This window comes from Pleurodeles waltl, chromosome 4_1 (assembly GCF_031143425.1).
Source record: "Pleurodeles waltl isolate 20211129_DDA chromosome 4_1, aPleWal1.hap1.20221129, whole genome shotgun sequence".
Classification (NCBI taxonomy): Eukaryota; Metazoa; Chordata; class Amphibia; order Caudata; family Salamandridae; genus Pleurodeles; species Pleurodeles waltl.
This window is the reverse complement of record NC_090442.1, coordinates 476,478,289-476,498,853: the sequence shown is the minus strand read 5'-3', so window position 1 is coordinate 476,498,853 and position 20,565 is coordinate 476,478,289. Positions and strand designations below refer to the sequence as shown.

Here is a 20,565-nt window from a genome sequence, read left to right as displayed (position 1 = left end):
CAAAAAGTGTGTACCGAATCTATTCTTATTCTGTTCGTCTTTGTCTTACAGAATGAAAGAATACTTGTAAAAGCCAATTCTCATTGTCAGTTCAATCTGCAAATATCTCACAATTAGGTTGCGTATTCACTTTCCTACTCTAATATAGATTCTCGCGTCTATCAGGTCTAAGTGCTTACTGTTATCATTCTACTCTACAACACTATCAAATCTTCTTTGTCTCAGTACAATGCTTAAGTTTATTCTGCAGCAGAATTAACATCTATCTCATACCCAGATAACACAACAGCCAGAAAGATAACACAGAGGAAGCGGTAGTTGATAATGGTGTCTTCTACAGTTTGCACCTGATCATCTGCTCTCATCAACTCTCTGAAGTCAGCTCTGTGTGCTCTCACTACAGCTCAGCTACAGTGCTGGTCTTTGGGGTCTCACAACTCAATCTCCTTCTCAACAACCCAGGCTTTTCAGCTATCTCTCAAACACTTTTTTTATACATTTTTGATCATTATAATTATTAACTTTTGAAAACATTTTCTTGAGATGTTGCAGATTCACACAATGAGTGTCTTGACAAACGATAGGTTATAAATACATGCCTTTGTTTTCCCATACATATTTCGCTTCTTCAAGAACAATATTACATACATAAGTATAATTTCTAATTTCGTTCCAATCATTCTCAATCTTAAACCATTCACACAAAGTAAATTGGTTATTTTCCTATGCACATCAGTGCATTCCAAAGCAGGTTAGTAGGTGGAAAAGGACATAGTTAACACTGGTGCCATTTTTTTATTGTCTTATAAGTCAAAAAAGGGTTATGAAGCAAACAGTTAATTACAGGAATCTGCCAGTCTAGAAATTAAAGTTTGTGATTCAAGCTGCAAAAGGGGGTTTGTAAAGTTCTGAGTATGCTTTTAAAGCAGTGAAACAATGGCAGTTTTTTCCCTTATGACTCTTTCACTGATTAGTAATTCTTATTAGATTTTAATTTTCTATTGGGAGCCTTATCATCACACTCTGGGTTTTACACTGCAGACGTCAGGCTACAGTGGTAGGCCTGAAGCCATGTTTTCTTTCGCAACAGTAGTGGATAGCACAATAGGTGCTGCAGCCCACAAGTGACAGTTAACTTTTCATGCCATGGGTTTGTGTCTGCACCATATATTATTGCCTTATAGAAAGTCAAATATGCTAATCAAGGATTAGCAAATTTCTTAATGTTTTAGAGGTTAAAGCACATACACTGGTCATATGCTGGACAGCAGCGTACAGTCTAAAAAACAACAATAAGCTATATAGGGTAACCACAGAGAAAAGGTGGATTTCCTACACTTAATGTTCTTTTATAAAAATGTTATACATTTTCTCAGTATTTCTTTAATTCAGACTATAATTTTATAAACACCCACAACAAGTTTCATGCGTCTTTTTTTTTTTAAATTAAAATTTGCTAGTAATAATTTATCTACTTCTGCACTGGTTACCTTACAGAACACAATTGTGTTTAAAATTGTGATCAGAGGTACACATTGTCCTCCCTTGATCAAATTGAGACCTCACACAATCTCTGCTGACTAAGTGTAAACTATACCAGACTTTGAAAACTTCACAGCTTTGTAAGATTGAACAGAAAGATCTTGTTTAGTTTCTACAGTTATTTCGCCACTAAATGATTATTCTTCATATCCTATTCGAATATTTTCCAGAAAACTGAAAAACAAAATAATAAATGTCAGTAAATAGTCCATCATATCCACTATTGAAGGGAGCAGTTGCTGCTGATCAGCTTCTGTGACAAATGGCGGTGATCAAAACGCACATCTTCAGTATTCTGTAGTCTGAACGTCAGAAATGCATGCACGGAATAAGCATAATAGGGTAACTTGTTCTGTGAAATACAATTATTACATGTTTATATATTTAGTTCTATACTCTATGGCAACTTCCATAGAAATAGAAAGATTTTGACTAAGATATGTCTCTTCCAACATGCACAGGTGCTCGATTCTGATGCATAAAGTCCATGAAGACAAGCAAAGGTTGAACTTGGTAGAAAATGACCACTTGTGCAATACCTTAATTATAGTTAGGTAGAAGAGGTAGTTAAGTGCTGATAAAAAGCCTATTTTCCTTGACTGTACTCCTACAGTATGCTCTATAATTACTCCTCTGTTTCTTGCTAGCTAGTGTTCATAATAAAGCCAAATAGCCATGTTGATGTTGCCACGGAAACAGAACTCGTTTTGAGGTTATCCTAATTCCTGGATGCATGCAGTTTATAGATTACTCAACAATCTTTGAGGTTTGCTGTTTGTTCTTTTCACCCGCCTCCTCTCCCTTATGGAGAGTCTTACTCTCTATAAATATCATCCAATGTGGCATGTCTGTCTGCACAAGCACATGAAATAGTATCGTACAGTATTGACCCTGGAACGACGAATCAGAAATATGTGTACACAAAGTAGAGCAATGTTTTTGGCAAATTCCATATATGACGACAATATATCAGAGATACACTGACCGCTTTCTGTCTCCGTTTCCTTAATTCTTCTCTGGTCGAGGTAGCAGTCCATGATGCAATAATACCATGTCAAGTTAAATCCATTCTGAGGTAGCCACAGATGACCCAGCTAAACTAGACAATTATCATCCCATCCATTCAGCTTGCACAAATAATAGAAAACTAGTACTTCCCAGCTCAAGAATTTAATGACAGAAGGGAGAATGTGTATGAAACTTCCGCTCTGGTGACAGCACAGAAACAAAGCTCTAAAGTTTCTGAGTCACACCCTATTTCATGACTGGATTCAACTTTTCCTGCTGACTATCCCTGAACTTTCGGCAGATTCTGATAGCATAACTCTTCAAAGGGAAATGATCCTTATGAGCATTTGAGGTCAGGTCCAGAAATGTGTCAGTTCATATCTCTTACCGTTTTCAACAGCTGAGATCAACATAGCTCCCAAGAATTGCATTCTATGGGACTAACCTGTTCCTGAATCTCATTTTTCACACTTGTTTTGTCCTCTGCACTTTCCCTACCGCAATCATCCATAGTCCCACCAGTGCAGACCTGGCCAAAAACCCACTCCGTACCCATCTGCGTACCTCTTGAAAGGAGGCATAGCAGTGGAGGCCTGAGTGTCCTATAGATTTCACGATGCTTGGTGTAATTTTCACTGCCAAAACTACTTCATGAAATCTGTTGCACAGGGTAGCTCGATGGTTTTAACTACACTTGAGCAAAGCTCATAAACTCTGGAAACTTTATTTCCGCAAAACAAATCACAGTTTCCCAGCTAGCATGGTCTTTGTTAAAACATTTATCCTACGGCAAAAAACTACGTGTGTTTGTGAATTATTTTCTGTACATTACTATCCTTGGTATGATTTACTCGTATCAACGGCAGGAGTAAATTTCCTACCACGGGTGGGAATGTAGTTGAAATTCCTAAAAGGTGTAAACAAAAATCAGTAGCTGAGTACTGTTGGCACACAAAAGCCCAAACAAATATCACGAATATTTCTTAAAAAGTAATCTAGTACCACAATCTATGCCATAATTTAGGATAGTGTAAGAATTAAACGGGTGCTACAGGGGAAAGAAATGTCACCAAATATTCATCAAGGAGGACAACGTAGATGTTATATAATGGTTATAGAAATGGATCCCCAAGCACTGCACAAGAATTATCTTCAAAGTTGTCTTCTCAGATATTGTAGTCAGAAAGCTGAAAGTCTTATACTCGGTTTTCTTCAAAGGTCAACCATTTACTCCTAGATGTACAGGCTCCTTTAAAACTCTGGCCAACATGTGTTTCGTCGTTGGACAATGTCTTCCAAACAACTTCCTCGGGGCTGTTCTATATAGTAACTTGCAAATTATAGTTCCTTAGAAAATGGAAAATAAGCAGTATACGGAATGCAAGACAAGATAGTTTCTTGGAATGTCCTTGTAAAATTGTATAAAGGTTGCGTTTCTGATCGGGCATCAAATGTCCGTGTACATTCAGTGTAGTGGTTATTTTCCATTTTCCAAGAAAAAAATAATTTGCAAATTACTATATAGAACAGCCCTGTGGAACTCGGTTGGGAAGACTTTGCAAAAACCTCGCTTGGAGAAAAGGGGATACGAAGTTCTTGAATGTGAAAAATGCTTTCACATTAATTCCATAGGATTAAATCAAGGACAGCTACTTTCTGATTGTTTTTTGAAAAAACACACCACGTGTGAGTGATAGTGCAAATGTTCTTACAGCTTTGGAATTGTTTGCTTTTACGTGTTTAGAGCGATACTGCACTTTTTTCATGAGTTCATGTTTAACGTGCAGAAGGCTCTGGCAGTGTCTTTCTACTACTACATAACTTCTGTGAATACGGTCTCATGCATCAAGTAACATTGACTGGATCGGGACACAGTCAAAACAAGCTGACTGTCCAATTGTGAATGGTCAATTTGACAAAACGAAACAACGTAGTTTATAAATAAGACTTTAATATAGACTAAAACACTAACATTCGCCTGGAAGAAGATTGTCCCTTTATTTGAAAGGCGATGGATAGGGTCAGCTTTTAGTAGCTGGTTACTAAAGTTAACCCCGACACCACTGAAATGGAACTGAATGACAATAGGTCACGCTGAATATGTAGTTGACAGAAAATAAGGCAAAAACACGAGGTGTTGAACACAAAGTTATGGTTTCTATTCCTGAGCTTCGGGGTAAAATGAAGCACAAGAGACTATGATTTTGCCAAACAAGGCAAGAAGGCTGCTGATGTATCAACAACACGTATAGGCCAATGAACACTTGTGGCACGATTTTATCAATCAAGGCACTAAAATACGTGGGGGGGGGGGGGCAAAACCAGTATCGAATTAGTGTTCAAAGCTGCAAAGGATAAGACAAAGAACCAATGGCGGACACAAAATACAGTGAACTAAGTGCAGGTTTATCTGCTTACCGCCTACATTATTATGCATTTTTTCATATATTTTTATGTATTCTACTATATTTTACGATACAGTCAAATGAAACATTTGACAGAGTGATCACAGTGATTTAAGAATTTATCTCACGTACAGCAGCACAGGCAAAAATGGTGAGGGGGATTATTAAATAAAAAGCTATAAGTAACTCAACATTTAAACCTATTTGATTTTAGTTTTTTTTTTTTTTTTTTTTAAAGAAGAGTACGTCTTTACATACCTTTTCATCTAAAGCTTTGTGGTGCTCAAATAAAGATTTCAGTGCCTTGAGAACTTCAACCTCACTGGAAACTCCTGAAGGAGACTGCGCTTGTCGTTTCACCACCGTCATCCTCAATGACCGCTCATGTCTGGAAACAAGGCACTCCAAATGCTCCAACAAAAGCTGTCAAATTACACATACAAAGAATAAACACATGGTCACCTCCACCTTAAAATGATGCCACTAATATACAAGTGCACAATATGTTCAATACTATGTTCTTATGGAGTGCTAATGACCCCCTTAAAAAAATCAAGACAAAATTGCGAAAAATATTTACCAACTTGAACTATGGGATCTTATTCAAGAATCTCTCTACAGTTTTAGCCTATGCTAAACCATATTTTGGTAGTAATCTTGACATGAAAAACGAATCAAATCAGCCCATTATAATTCATGATCAACGGCATGTGCACCTACAATGGCTTTCATACATCACATTTTTTTCTGAAGTAAACACATATCGTATTCAAAGTCTGAATATTTGGATTTACTGCTGAAAGGGTACATTTGTTTGGGGAGGGAGATTGGAAAAACACCTCTAATTTATAAACAAAACCTATATGTACTCCAAATACCAGGTACATGATGTTGAGGTGTGAACATGTTTCAGCAGAGTTTGCTATATATCAAAGAACACGGATAGCTTAACTTTCTGACTATTTATTTGAAATTAAGCGTAACTGGAGCCTTTCTACCGTTAAAACGACTTATTTGTGAGTCTTCCCTCACTCACTAGGATAGTTCTTGCAAAATAGGATTGCAAAAACCCAATCCTACTCAAAGAGAGCATTTCCAGTGTGTACTCTACAGGAGCACCGAGCAGAAATCTCTGTAATAGGTTAACAGTGAATAGATGAGTGGTACCCCCTTCAAGAAATAAACCTCACTGACCCGTTCCCAAATAGTGGGCGCTCCCTGGATCTCCCTGTGTGTCTCCCTCGCAGTTTCAAATGTGACTCGTACGCCTTGCCCACACCGCCTCAGGAATACCGAATCAGTAAGGAATAAGGTCCGGTTTTCAGTTTGCTACCTCCATCACGAGTCCCTTCCTGCCAGCATCGCCCAGTCTGTCTCGAACGAGGTTTTCCTCCAAGCTTAGCAATTCTAAAGCATCTCTGTGCCTTTCGAATTGTTTTTAACATTTAGTTAGTTTTTGCCCCAGCAACTCATGCTTTTAGATTTTACTGTAAGTAAAATGGATAATTTAATCTTTATCTTTTCATCATTCATAGACTCTTTGAAATTTGAATGAAAAGTACTATCAAAAATATTTTCTTACAGGTGAAAACAAAAGCTGAATACCAGACATTTCCACAAAAACATCACCCACGTTTAAAGAGCACTTTGCCAAACTTCGTGCAATTATCAAAATGAAATGCTGCACTATTAACTGTAAAAGCCAAGTCCAAAATATAATGATTGAATTCATGATGAGTTTGGAATTCATTGAACATAATATGAGCTGCAAGAGGAGCTACTTAAGAAGGACCAAAGTTCAATATGAGCGGTATTACAAAAACTATTACGATTGTAAAGTTTCATATATTTACAAGACCACTTTTTTGATCTTACAATATCCAAAGCCTGGAGAGCTATGAAAGCATTATCGGACTATAGCTCAGTTAATATCACATCAAGATATTCCCTACAATAGAATAATCATTAATTGACCCCACTATCAATCCATGGAACTCCATGGCATGTAAGCACCTACACCCGTCAAAAAATTCAGTTATGAAATTGCTATCACAAGAATAAAAGCTACTTTAATAAAGTGGGTTATTACTTTTGGAAAAGGGATTCCGGACTCATTTAATAAATGCACTCAGTTTAGGTTTCAACACAAGCCTCAATGAAACTCTGCTCAATCATTGGTAGCTTCTGCACAAGCTGATAATTTCCCAATGTGTAAGGAATTTATGCAGCACACATACAGCAAAAAAGAGAAAACATAACACAAGAAAAAATCCACACCAATTTAGAAAAATAGAGTTCAGGCCGATCCTGATGGAGCGTGGAACAGGTACAGGAACCAGGTTAGTCCTACTGAAAAAGTTACCTTCTAAAGTCCATTACAAAGTGTTCCATTTGTGGTGGTGGAGACCGCAGGGATCATGGAGAGTGGCATGGATGGTCGCCGCTGTAGCTCAAAAAGCAGGCCTGGCATCGCAGACGATCGTCACTGGAGCTTTGCATTGGTGGTCACCACGGGCTGTCAATGCTATACCACAAAGTGCAAATCTTGCATTGCCAGTCACCACTGGAGGTCGCTGTCGCATTAAGAGTCAGGTTTACTAGAGCACTGCTTTGGTGATTTTGAAGAGCACAAAACTTCAGGATCTCTCCTTTTCTTCAAGCCGGGGCTCAACCGGTGTCACACCAAGGGTTCAGGACCTGGAAGGCACCTCGTGGGGATCAGCAGAGGCCATCAAGGATTACACAGGTTTCAGGCAGGTCGACTGCATCAGATCAGCTTGGAAGTTGCAGGGAAACCTCTGGAGCTCAGGACAGAAGGCAAGCTAACTGGCCTTTGGAATCACTTAGGTAGCCTTGCTGAAGGATACAGAACCAGTCTTTCTTCTCATACAGCAGGGAAGACCTCAAGCATCTGGTCATCCCTCTGGCAGCAGGGTACGCCTTCTTCTGGAGTACCAACAGGTCCAGGACTATACATAAAAGTGGGTCTGATAGCCCTATTTTTATACCTGATGCAGTGGTAGAAACGTCTGGAGTTTTCCCTCAACAGAAGGGTCTAAAATTTCCTGCTGGCCTGTCTTGGTCCCAGTCTGTCTACAGACACAATAGGCTAGTGTGATTTTCTTTGTGTGTGAGCTGCAGCAGAGCTTTTGAAATTAAAGTGGGGCTATGTACAGCTCCACCCTCCCATTGTGCCTTGGATCCTGTTGTCTGGGAGGAATACACAAAGGCCAACTGCCAAATACACCTAGTGTGTTAGCCAATAAACATGTTCCATGCCCCAAAGGGTTAGGAAAGGAAAATGCCATATTTCTGAATGGAGCATTTTCAGACTTGTGACTTAAAATTTGACTTTACCATTAAAGAGGATTTTAAATTACAATTCCTCAAACAAACATTAACTTTCTACCTGCACCCAAACAAAAAGTTATCACTTATTAAATGTAATAAGGTAACCCAACATTATTCTATGTGAGATTGTAGGCCTAACAGTAGTGAAAAATGAATTTGAGAGTTTTTCACTACATGTCCAACTTCTTAAATACAATGCACCATACCCTGTGGGCTGTTCAGGGCCTACCTTAGGGATGACACATGTAATAACGATAATTTTAGACTTGACAAAGAGGTTATTGTGCCAAGTTGTATTGACAGTTTAAAACTGCACACAGGCTGCAATGGTTGGCCTGAGACATGTCTTAAGATGTAAATTAACTGAATTGCACAATAAGTTCTGCATTACCACTTAGTAGTATTTCGTTTACAGGCCCTAGTCACAGGTTGTGCCACTTTTTCTAGATACCTACATGTAAATTAAATATGCTAATTGGGTATAAGCCAATCTATTATGTTGTAAGAAGAGTTTACAAGCATTTTAGCACTGGTTAGCAGTAGTAAAGTGACAGAGTCCTAAGGCCAGCAAAAACAAAGTCAGCAAAACAAGAGGTCTGCCTTGATGGGAAGCTCTGCGAATATGGTATACCACTTAACTAGGGACTTATATGTAAATTAAATATGCCTATCAGGTGTTAGCCAATATTGCCATGTTTTAGGGAGAGTACTCAAGCACTGGTTAGCAGTGATGAAGTGCAGAGAGTCTTAATTCCAACAGAAACAAAATCAGCAAAAATAAAAGAGGAGTAGGCAAAACGTTTGTGGGAAGACCACCTTAAGGCTGAACGCAACCCTCATTTGCGTTTTCCTATGATATATATGGCGGTTGACAGTAGGCAGTTATAGGTAGGACCAAGTTTCCACTGAAAAAGCATTTTTTTACTTGCCTATATCTTTGGCACCGCTTTATGAATCTTCACGAAATTTTGAAAATAGTTGTGCCCACGTCTCTTGTTGTGCATGGGAAGTTTTGGGGTGATCCCTCAGGTGGGGGCAGAGAAAAGGGGGTGGTCAAATAAAGTGCTGTTCCTAGTTTAATTCCCATGGAGATTTTAGAGACGACTACAGCCCAAACTGCTGGACTGAATTACACCAAATTTGACAGGAAGGTAGCTCTTGGCCCAGAAAGAGTGCTTTTTGTTATTTTGTGGTGATCTGATTGGCTATCAACACTTCAACCACGAAGTGTTCGCAGCCATTTTGAGGGAAAAAAAGAAAAAAAAGGGGCACAGGGTACATTTACCCTAACCTACTAGCCTTGGTTTATGGGTACCCCTGAACCCCCACCCCCAGGCTTAAAAGATGTTTTTTTATTAAATCACAGCAAAAATCATGGCTGATCCACAAACATTTGGTCCGATTTAAAAAAATAAAAAAAACTATGCATGGTCTCCCGTGCTTGCTTTTCATTTTGCCCCCGGGTGGACCAGGTCCTGGGGACATTGCCAATGTAAAGGAGGGGAGGACAGGGGCCCCTTTCCTAGGGCTTATCAAAGCCCTGGAGACTGCCACCTCCCCAGGGCTATGCATGTTAAAATTATGTGGGGGACACAGTCCCCCCCCACACTTGAGACCACGACCTCCCCGGGGCAAACAATGTTAAGTCTATGCTGGGGGCCTGCTTGGCCCCCTACACCCCAGGACCTACACCTCCCCAGAGCAAACAATGTTAAATGAATGCGGGGCCATGCCCCCTCCCCACAACTCAGGGACTACCACCTTCTCAGGGCAATCCATGTTAAATGTATGTAGGGAGCCAATAAGGCCCTGTGCCCTGGGGACCACCAACTTCTCGAGGCAATGCTTGCAATTTAAGCAGGGGGCAGTACAGGCCCCCAGCACCCTTGGGACCACCCTCCCTGGTGCAATATATAAATTATGTGGGAGGCCATGCACCTCCCCCCAATGCCCCTTTAGAAAATACAATATAAGGAGGAGGCTGTGTGGCACCTCTCTTGGAGCCATTTATGGTCCTGGGGAACACCCTCTACTCCCCCCGAGCCAGCTCCTGCTACCTCCCGAGGTGCCCACTCTTGGGAGGTAGCTGTTTGCTTTTGCTTGCGGAGTTTTCATCTCTTTCCCTGCACGCTAACATAACAGATGTGCAGGGAAAGATATGAAGATACTGCTCCCACAAGCAGGGACCTGATATTTAAAGCAGCTCCCTGCTTGTGGGAGCAATGCTAGATCCCACAGGAGATGGGAGCCAGCTGGGACTGCAGGGGCCTCCAGGTTCCCCCCAGAGCTCCCATGTCATCTAAGTGTGTTTTCTCTGCAGCTCCACCTAAAGTTACCTAATGAAGGCAAAGAATCATATTGGGAAAGTTACAGACACACAAGGTCACTAAAGACATTTCCTTGATGTTCTTTACGCAGTTGTAGTGTGGGAGATGCACTATACATTTTCCCAAAGAGGTAGCACTTAGGAATTAGCCAATGTAATGTACTCCAGTTGAGTAGACATTTTGCACAAAATGTAGACTCTTCTTGGACACATGGCAATATTCATTCTGTCATGATGCTCATTTCACAGAAATTCAAGCTCAAGATGAAGCACTCACAGATATAAACAAAGCAGGAGTTCGAGTTGAAGCTACACTTCTGTTGTAGGTAGAAAATGTATAAATAATATATATATTTTGTTTTACCTTTTGTGAAATCTGCAGATCCACCCGCGTATTTACACTGGGGACTGCGATGAGCCCCATGGAAAGATTTGTGGATTTTGGAAAATGTAAAAAAAAAAAAAATCATTATATACTTTGTACCTATTACTTCTTACTACTGTACTGCACGTTGTTACACTCATACTGGGGCAGGGGACCTCTACCCTGACCCCATCATCTTCATTGCCAAGCCAATTTCTGCAGAAGGGACAACTGCAAGCAGCATTTTGTTGAGAGAACGGTCCCTGGGGTTTAAAAGTGGGTGCGAATGAAGATGATGGGGTGAGGGTAGAGGTTCGCTGACCTCAGTGTGAGTATATCAATGTGCTGTAGTGAGAAGTAATAGGTAGAAAGTACAAGAATATTTTTTTAAAGAAGAAAACAAAGCTTACAGTGACTTTATTGTTAGGAAATAGAAATAAAAAACATAGAAATTCACTTAAAAACCAAAGGTTACAGGGAAGTTACAGTTAGGTTCTAAATGTACTTGTACAAAACAATAGAAAATCAGCAGTTATAGTTAAAACTATTTCAAATAACTATAACTCATGCCTTAAGGTACCTATAACTCGCACCATTGCCATGCACTGCTAATTACCCCAGACATTACAGCACTCATGACAACTTCTATAGTGTCATTAAAATATAAATGAAACATTAGCAGTCAAATTATTAAAGAAAAATCTGTGCATGGTGGGGGCGCAAGTTATAGTTACCTTATGACATGAGTTATAGTTACTTGAATTAACTAGAACTGCTGAATTTCTATGGTTTTGTACGAGTAAATTCAGAATCTAACTATAACGTCCCTGTAACCTTTGTTTTTAAGTGAACATCTATATATCTATATATGTGTATATATATATATATATATAGATATATAGATAGATATATATATATGTTCTATATATGTGTATATATATATATATATATATATATATATATCTATATATATATATATATATAGATATATATATATATATAGATATATATATATATATATATATATATATAGATATATATAAAACTGGGCAATCTGGGAAGTTAACCAGTATGAATCAGAATGTGGTAGAGTGGGAGACACAATCCCCCTGCAGATGTTGTGGCATATAAATCAAGGACTTGTGTTTTGCAGTACCACTCAGTATTTTAAGTTAAAATCAAAAATCCCATCAAACTTTACTTTTATATTAATAAACTGACTTTTGATTGCCCATTTTTTGTTTTTTTTCTATATTTAATTTCTACCCTTCTATTTTGCACCTGTAATTTTTTAAAGGATGGAAGTAAATCTGGGCAGCATTGAAGCCACCGCATGGCAGAGCTGAGGAAGCAGTGCAAGAAGAGAGGGCTGAAGCTGGCAAAGGGTTCTAAGAAGGAGGAGTAGCAGATAGCCCTCAGAGTATGGGAGAAAGACCCCCACTATGTTTCACCCCACAGAAGCAAGATGATGATGGGATTTGTAGTGTCATGTGAGTATGAACGACGGAAGCATTTTGAAACCTGAAGTACTCAGAGCTGTGACATAAGTGTTAGAACGTGGTGAAGTGAATACAGGTTTAGAATGTTGAGTCTGCGGTTACACTCAGAAGAATAAAGATGTGAAATAGATAGCTCCTTGTGTGGCGTATTCATTGGTGGGTACCCAGCTGGGGAGGACACTACAACTGGTGACGAGATAGGGGATATGGAACCCGAAGATTGGAAGTGCTCTCCCAGAGACTTTGCCGTGGCCCAAGTAAACTGCTTGTGTGTGCCACATGTACCTTTGTCAATGTGCAGAATTGACGATTGGTGTATGTGAAGTCAGAGTGCAACTCTAGCCAGTGTGAAGCATTTTAAGATGAAGAAAGCTTCATTGAGAAGTCTACTCATCATTGGTCAAGGACCTACTGGTAAGATTATACAGAGAGGTACTTCGCTAGTATGCAATATAAAGCTACCCAGTACTCCAAGCACTACTGCTGAAGGCAGATACAACCAGCTTTTGAAAGTGCAGCAAATTACACGAGAATGTTGCGATCAGCAGCACTGCAAGGCAGAGATCAACCAGGTGTCAAAAGAAAACCTGAAAATGTAACAATTCGGACACAAGGGAAGGTCATCTGCTTAACAGAACTGATTAAAGAGAGTCATCATACCGCAGCACTGTGAAGTGTCTCAAGGAGAAGGTCTCAGGGTGGTAATTGTGAAGCCGTCCATACCTGAAGTGGCGAGAGACACTGTAAAAGGCTGTTCTTCCAATGGAGACCAAGAAAGAGGCCACATTCCTGCAGTTCTAAAAGTTTGACCCCAAGGCCAAACATCAAAGTCATTCAAACATTATCCAAAGATTACACTGAAAATAAACGGTTGTTCCATAGCTTTCATCATCAACAGTGGTTTGTCGATAAATATTATGCATTAGAAGAAATATAATGAACCAGCTCCATTGCCATGACTGACGCCATCGAAAACTATAATGGGCTGTATCAACACTCTTGAAAAGAAAAGCTTCTTTTGTAGTGACTGTGAAACACAAGAAAACAAAAGTGCAAGCGCCCAACCCGCATCCTTCACAGTACAGCATCAAGGGCCTGTTTAATCAGTTTCAGTACAGCTGCAGATATGAAGCTGATCTCGGTGAACTACAACATGAACGCTCATCACAAAATAACAAGTCAGTTCCTGCACTGTTTCATGGGATAAGAAAACGTAAGACTATAAAAGTAAAATTGCCTACTAATGAGTGTGTCCGTCCTGTTGCACAAAGATACAGAAGAATTGCACTTCATTTTCAAGAAGCTGTTGAAAAGGAACTTGAATCATTACTTAAGCTTCATATCATTAAGCGTTCTACTAGTCCAAAGCCATGGGCTTCTCCCAAAGTAGTAGTGCCCAAAAAGGACAGAGAATGAGCTGTATGCATCTGTGTGGAAGAAGAATTGCAGTTCATTTACAAGAAGCTGTTGAGAAGGAACTCGAATCATTACTTAAGCATGATATCATTGAGCATTCTACTGGTCAGACGCCATGTATTTCTCCCATCGTGGTAGTGTCCAAAAAGGAAAGTGAAGTGAATGATCTGTACGCATCTGGGTGGACATGCGTCGAGCGAACAAGGCAATTGAAAGAGAAAGACATCCAGGTATACACATTGCTGACATGATAACACAATTTAATGTTGCAAATGTCTTCTCTTACCTGGATTTAAATAAATGATATTATCAGTTAGAACTCGAGGAGAATTGCAGGTATAATAAAACCTTTTCTACACATATTAGTCTGTTTTGATACAAAAGACTCAGTTTCGGTGTGTCAACAGCTGCCGAGATTTTTCAAGATGTCATTAGACACATCATACAGCCTGTCATGAATGCTTTCAACTATAGCAATGGCATATTAGTTGTTAGAAATGGGGTTTCTGGTTGGCTAGGGTATGCATCTATGCCAGGCAGAACCCACCCACTTTAGTAAGGGCAAGAGAGTTACACATCCAAGATAACCCTTGCTCACCCCCTTGGTAGCTTGGCACGAGCAGTCAGGCCTATCCCAAAGGCAATGTGTAAAGCCACACACAACACACGTGACGCACTATCCCCACCACAAAGGAAACACAACACCCAGTTATATGAAAATATACTGTATTGTACACAACGCAATTATTAGACCAAACATAACATATCAGTAATGTCCTGCTACCTTAGCAGTTGTCAGAACGTTACACATTAGTTACTCTGCAAAACTAGCAATAGTCACATATAACACACAGGTTACTTAGTATTTTGTAACATGAGCAGTAGTCAGGAAACACGTTATTAAACCAAAGCACTTGTCATAAGAATATCATAAACTCTCATATTAGGAACATTATAAAACGTATGGCAAGTCAGAAAATATATTAGCATGTTATGCCCATAAAAGGAACATTTGCATACACATATGAAAACATCATAAAAACAGGTAGGCGACATATACATCAATAAAGTCTCTAGAAATAACTTATATCATATACATTGAATCTGAGTAGTACCTGGTTTCCATGATGAGGCACCTCCAGTGCCAGTGAAACAAAAATGGGGCCCGGCACTCCTCTGTGCCAAACGGGGGCCTCCCAGGAGTTCTGGCAATGAGGGGGGCAGCACGCACTCCATCTGCATTAATGACGTGCCCCTCCTGGGGCCCACGATGACTGGGGCCCCCCGGACCTCAACCGGCCCTTACGAGGAAGGGCCAAAGTCCACAAAGTAACTAGGGAGGATGGGGGGGTCCTGGGGCACACGATCGCTAAGGGCCCCCCCCGGGCCTTCACAGGCCCTACCACACGGGGCGGGGCACCACAATCGCACTGGCCCACAAGGGGCCACAAAAATGTGACCGGCAGCGCAGGGGGCCTCCGGCGAGGCTTCCGCCCTGTCCGCGGTCCTGAGGAATGACTTCAGGCTCCAGTGGGGCAGGGGAAGGCTTTCTTCTCCCCCTTGCCCTTCCAAACAAGGAAAAGGGGCCTGGTGAGGCGGGGGAGCCTCCGATGAGGCCTCCTTCCTCACCCAATGTCTCCTGAAACATGCGACAGCCTGCCCGGATGTCAGAGAGGGCAGGCACCAGAGTAGGTGCCATCCTGTGCCCTGAGGGTGCTCCTTGGAGCGCATTTCACCCCTGGGCATGATAGGAGTGCACTCGCTCCAATCTTCCTTTTGAGCAGTTTTCCTCGTGCCCCGGGGGAACAAAGAGCAGCGCGACTCCGGCGCTGCACCGATCGCAGCCTGGGTCGCAGCGGTGATTTCTCCATGACAACAGTGCTACACAAAGCGCGCCCCTCAGCACAACCAGAAGCTCTCTTAAGCGCCAACACTTAAGTGCTTTCAGGGAGCTCCACATATTAACGGTTAAGCGCTCTCCAGGCACTATGGGCTTTAGACAGGCAAGTTCCTCCAGTGTCTCAGCCCAGGGAGAGCAGTCACAAAGTGATTAGTAGGTTGTTGCAGGGGTCAGACGTCAGGGGTCACGGCACCCTGCTCCTGGGGGACAAGAGTCCAAGGAAAAGGCCCACAGGTGGAGGGGCCCAGCAACAGGCCAGCACAAACAGGATGCAAGCAAGTGGCAAGTCAATACAGTGACCAAGCAGGTGATAGGTCAGCACAGCAGCAGCAGTCCATGGCGGTTCCTGGTGAGTCCTTCCAGCCTTCTGTGTCCAGTTCCAAAATGTCTCCAAGAGTCTCCAAATTGTGGGGTAAACTCCCCTGTACTTATACTCAGTTCTTACAGTGTTTTACAATGGTAGGGGGGTGGAGGTTCCAACCAGTTCCAACTGGTTCTGGGAGTGCCCCCTCTCTCCTTCATCACAGGCTCCACACATCAGTTGGGGGTAAATGACCCTATTGTGTGAGGCCTGGGCACAGCGTTGACAAATGTAGGTGTGCCCCGCCTCTCCCTTCCCCCAGCCCAGGAAGACTATTCAGTATGCATATGCACCTCTGTGACACCTCACCCTCCCTGTGTACAGGCTGTCTAAAAAGTATGCACAAAGCCCAACTGTCACTCTGCCCGGACGTGGATTGGAGTCAATCTGCAAAACACCAGAGTCATAAGCACAGAAAATTTTTCACTTTCTAGAAGTAGCATTTCTGTAATAGTAAAAAAAAAAAAAGTACTACACTAGTAAGCAGCATTTGTTATCACCATTACAACCATACCAAACATGCCTATGCTACGCCTCATAAATCAGACAATAGCTCCTACATATAAAGCAGGGCATTTCAAATGCAATCCTATGAGAAGGCAGCACTCACAGCAGAGAGACACCAAAATAGGCTGTTTGTCACTACCAGGACAAGCCATGCAACCTGGCACATGTCCTGCCTTCTACATACATGGCACCCTGCCCATAGGGCTACCTAGCGCCTACCTTAGGGGTGACTTACAGGTAGTAAAAGGGGAGTTCTGGGCCTGGCAAGTAAATTTAGATGCCAGGTCCCTGTGGCAGAAACTGTGCACACAGGCCCTGCGTTAGCAGGTTTGAGACAGGCCTGAAAGGGGTTTGAAATGCTACTTCTGTGGGTGGCGCAAGCAGCGCTGCTGGCCCGCTAGTAGCATTTAATTTACAGGCCATGGGTATAGAGATACCACTGTACAAGGGACTTATAGGTAAATTAAATATGCCAATTAGGTATGAGCCAACAGCGAGAGGTCAGAAAAAATAGGATGAATTAGGCAAAAAGTCAGGAGATGAACCTGCCACAGGGGCCAGGTCCAACATTAGTTTTCAGAGCTTCATAGCAGAAAAATGATAAATCTCTCAGGCAAGTATGTGATTTACTTGTTGATGCAGGTTGAAGCCGAATGCTGCAAAATGTGAATTAATTAAGACAAAGCTAAAATTCTTTGGTCATAACTTTTCTGATGGAGGAATGACACCAGATCCAGCCAAACTGCAAGCACTGTCAACTGCCAGTCCCCCACAGGATGTTTCCATGTTATGCTTATTTCTTGGCCTGGCCAGCTACTGTTCCAGATACATACAAGATTTTGATACTGTAAGTACTTCTTTGAGAGAGCTGACAAAAAAAGAATGTTTCACATGAATGTGAGCTCAGTTTTAAGAGAATCAAACAAGCTATTGAAAATGCTATTGAAATAGAGTATTTTGATCCAAAGCTACATACATAAGTTGTTGACTCTAGCCCGGTCGGGTTAGGTGCCATTCCTTTCATAGCAGAACAGACACTCAAATGCTCAAAGACATATTGGCTATATGCAAGCACAAGTTTGTCCCAGACTGAATATGCTTATTCACAACCTGAAAAAGAGAGTTTAGCAGTAGTGTGGGCTTGTGAACATTTCCACGTGTTCCTATAAGTGAAACCTTCAACACTTGTGACAGATCATCAAGCATTGTTGACCATTCTTTGCCAATCCAAAGGCCAAGCTACCTCCATGAATTGAATGTTAGGATCTACAATTACAAGAGTACAACTACACAATTGTGCATCGTCCAGGGAAGGATAATTTGCTGACCAATTATCCAGAGTTCCTATACAGGTATCCTTGTAAGACAGCTGAGGCCTATGTACATTTCATTATAAAATAAAACATGCCTGCTGCCATTTCGTTGGAACAAGTGTCACTCCCATTAGTCAAGATAGTGACATGTTAAAACTGAAAGACATTATTACACAACATTATTACACAACAGCCATGGAACCAACATACTTGTCCTCTTACCAGTGACAGTGAATACCAAAAGTTTAAAAATGTCAAAGATAAGCAGTTCATGACTCGAGAAGGCATTATCCTGATGGGGTTCGAGAAGTGTCATTTTGGAGAGTCTGCAACAACAGATAGCTGAAGTGGCCAATGAGGAACATCATGGAATCATTGCCACAAAATAAGCTCTCAGGGATCGAGTTTGGTTTCCTCATCGTGGTGAAAGAGCTGAAGGAGAATTAAAGGCCTGTCATTTATGCAACTGCCCATCATCGAAAACCACTTGCATACTTCGAAAGTAGCTGTGAGTCCTCCAATGCTTACTGATTGTCTGCTGGGGAATGACTTAGAGCACACTATCAGGGAAAGATGTGACATCACCCATTGAATACCCTCTTGATACAAAATTATGTAGATCAGGGCAGAGTACAAGTTTGAATTATCTTTGGATGTTATCCAATGTAATCCTCAATTGTTGTTATGTTAGGGTCATGTGAAATGCCTTCCTGAAAAAAAGTGTCAGTGGTCATATGATGTCACTTGCTATGTTGTCATTAAGGTCAAAGGCTATGTGATGTCACCTCCATTACTCCTGGCGTTTTGGTGAATTGAAACCAATGCACATGGTCCATGGTGGCTTGCCAGGGTAGCCAGATGGACCTGGCGCCTGAAACAGTTGCCCAGGTGTCTGCCCAACAGGGAAAGGGCAGGGGCATCGAAACCCACCTAGGAAGTTCCCACAGTTGAGGAGGAAGCTGGAACCCAGAACCTACAGCAGAAGACATTACAGCTCAGAGAGACCAGCTGTCACTAGACAGATGGCAAGCTGCAGGAGGACCATCCCACACATAGTTCTACAAAGCGCTGAAGGAATGCCCCACTCTTGAGGGCCTATGGTGGAAGTCCAGGGCCCAGGCTAATGGTGACACCTCTGGTCATCACCATATTTATTGGAAAACGTGTCTTGTGTATAGAGAGCCTGGAGCCAGGATCCTGAGCTGGGATCAACCAGAGTGCTGGTAATTTCCACCCCCTCCCAGGTGCTTTAGTGCCTTCCTACTGGACCTGGCATGAGATAACATTGATAGGACATTTAGGGAAGGCCAAAACCACTGACTGCCTGATCACCCACTTTTATTAGCAGAGATCGGGACTAAATCAGATGCATTTGGTAGGTCCTGTGTTACCTATCAGATATGGGGTAAGTCAGGGGTAAAGCATGAGGCACCCCTGCAATCTTTGCTTGTGGTGGGAATACCCTTTGAGAGGGTCAGTGTAGATATTGTTAGGTCTCTGGACCACAAGACATCATTAGCCATGGTCTTGGTAGGCCATGCCTCGAAGTACATAGAGGCCACACCTCTAAGAAAAGTGACTGAGCCCATGGTTGCCAGGTCACTGATGAGATTCTTCACCCATGTGTGTTTCCCGAAAGAAGGTTGTGTCTGAGACCGAGGCACCAACTTCGTGTTTGCCTACTTGAAGGCCATGCCCACATGGTGTGGGGGGTAGCCTATAAGTTCCTCATACAATACCACCCCCAAACAAATGGGCTTGATGAGAGATTTAAGGGCATGCGTTTGTGCCTGCCAAAGCCCCTGACATGTAAATGTGATATCCTGTTGACATGCCTTCTCCTTGCCTACAAAGAAGTGGAATGGAGTGGACTTTAGCACCATTTAGCTCTTGTTTGGCTACCCTGTTCGAGGACCTCTCATTATTGTCAAGAAGGGGTGTGAGAAAGCTCACAAGAACCCCCCACAAGATGTAGTGAGTTATATGTTAGCCCCTCGGAGCAGAGATAAAATGCTTCAGGAAATAACTCATTGAGAATCTTGAGGCAAGCCAAGAGAAGACAAAGCAATGGAATACCCAGAAGGTCTCTCTGGTGCAGACCAAAAAGCCAAAAAGTATGGGTCATGGACCCTATGAAGCACCAAGTCTTATAGGACTATTAGTCAGTGCCCTCTGAAGTCAGAGGAAAATAATGAGATCACCTACCTTTCTGAACTCCAGACATCCAGGAACCACTTAAGAGTAAAGTATGTGAACTGCATCAAACCACGCTTTCAGAGATTTGAATTGACAATGCTCATGGTGGAAGATGGTGTAAAGAAGAAGAAAGTGAACTATTCCCAGACCTCCTGAGTCCAAGGAGCAAGATGGGTCAGTGAAGGGAGTAATCCACTTCCCTACACTAACAAAAGAACAGCATGGAGATTATTGCCAATTATTGGAATAGTTCTCTCCTTTCTCACTTACCACAGGGCTCACTCACTGGTGTGCTCATGATATTGACATAAGTGACAGCATGCCCATCAAAAACTAAAGTTACAGGCTGTCTGATAAGGTGGGGCTAGGATAAAGAA

At 41.8% G+C, this 20,565-nt stretch overlaps 1 protein-coding gene across 6 annotated transcripts in view; it reads right to left on the bottom strand.

Moving 5' to 3' along the window:
* PPFIA2 (PTPRF interacting protein alpha 2) overlaps positions 1-20,565 on the bottom strand; it is a 1,804,029-nt gene that overhangs the window by 867,918 nt on the left and 915,546 nt on the right. For all 6 annotated transcript variants that reach the window (XM_069228760.1, XM_069228762.1, XM_069228763.1 and 3 more), the window contains one exon: positions 5,214-5,378. In XM_069228760.1, coding sequence (XP_069084861.1) covers positions 5,214-5,378 — 165 coding nt within the window. The remainder of the gene's footprint in view (positions 1-5,213; positions 5,379-20,565) is intronic.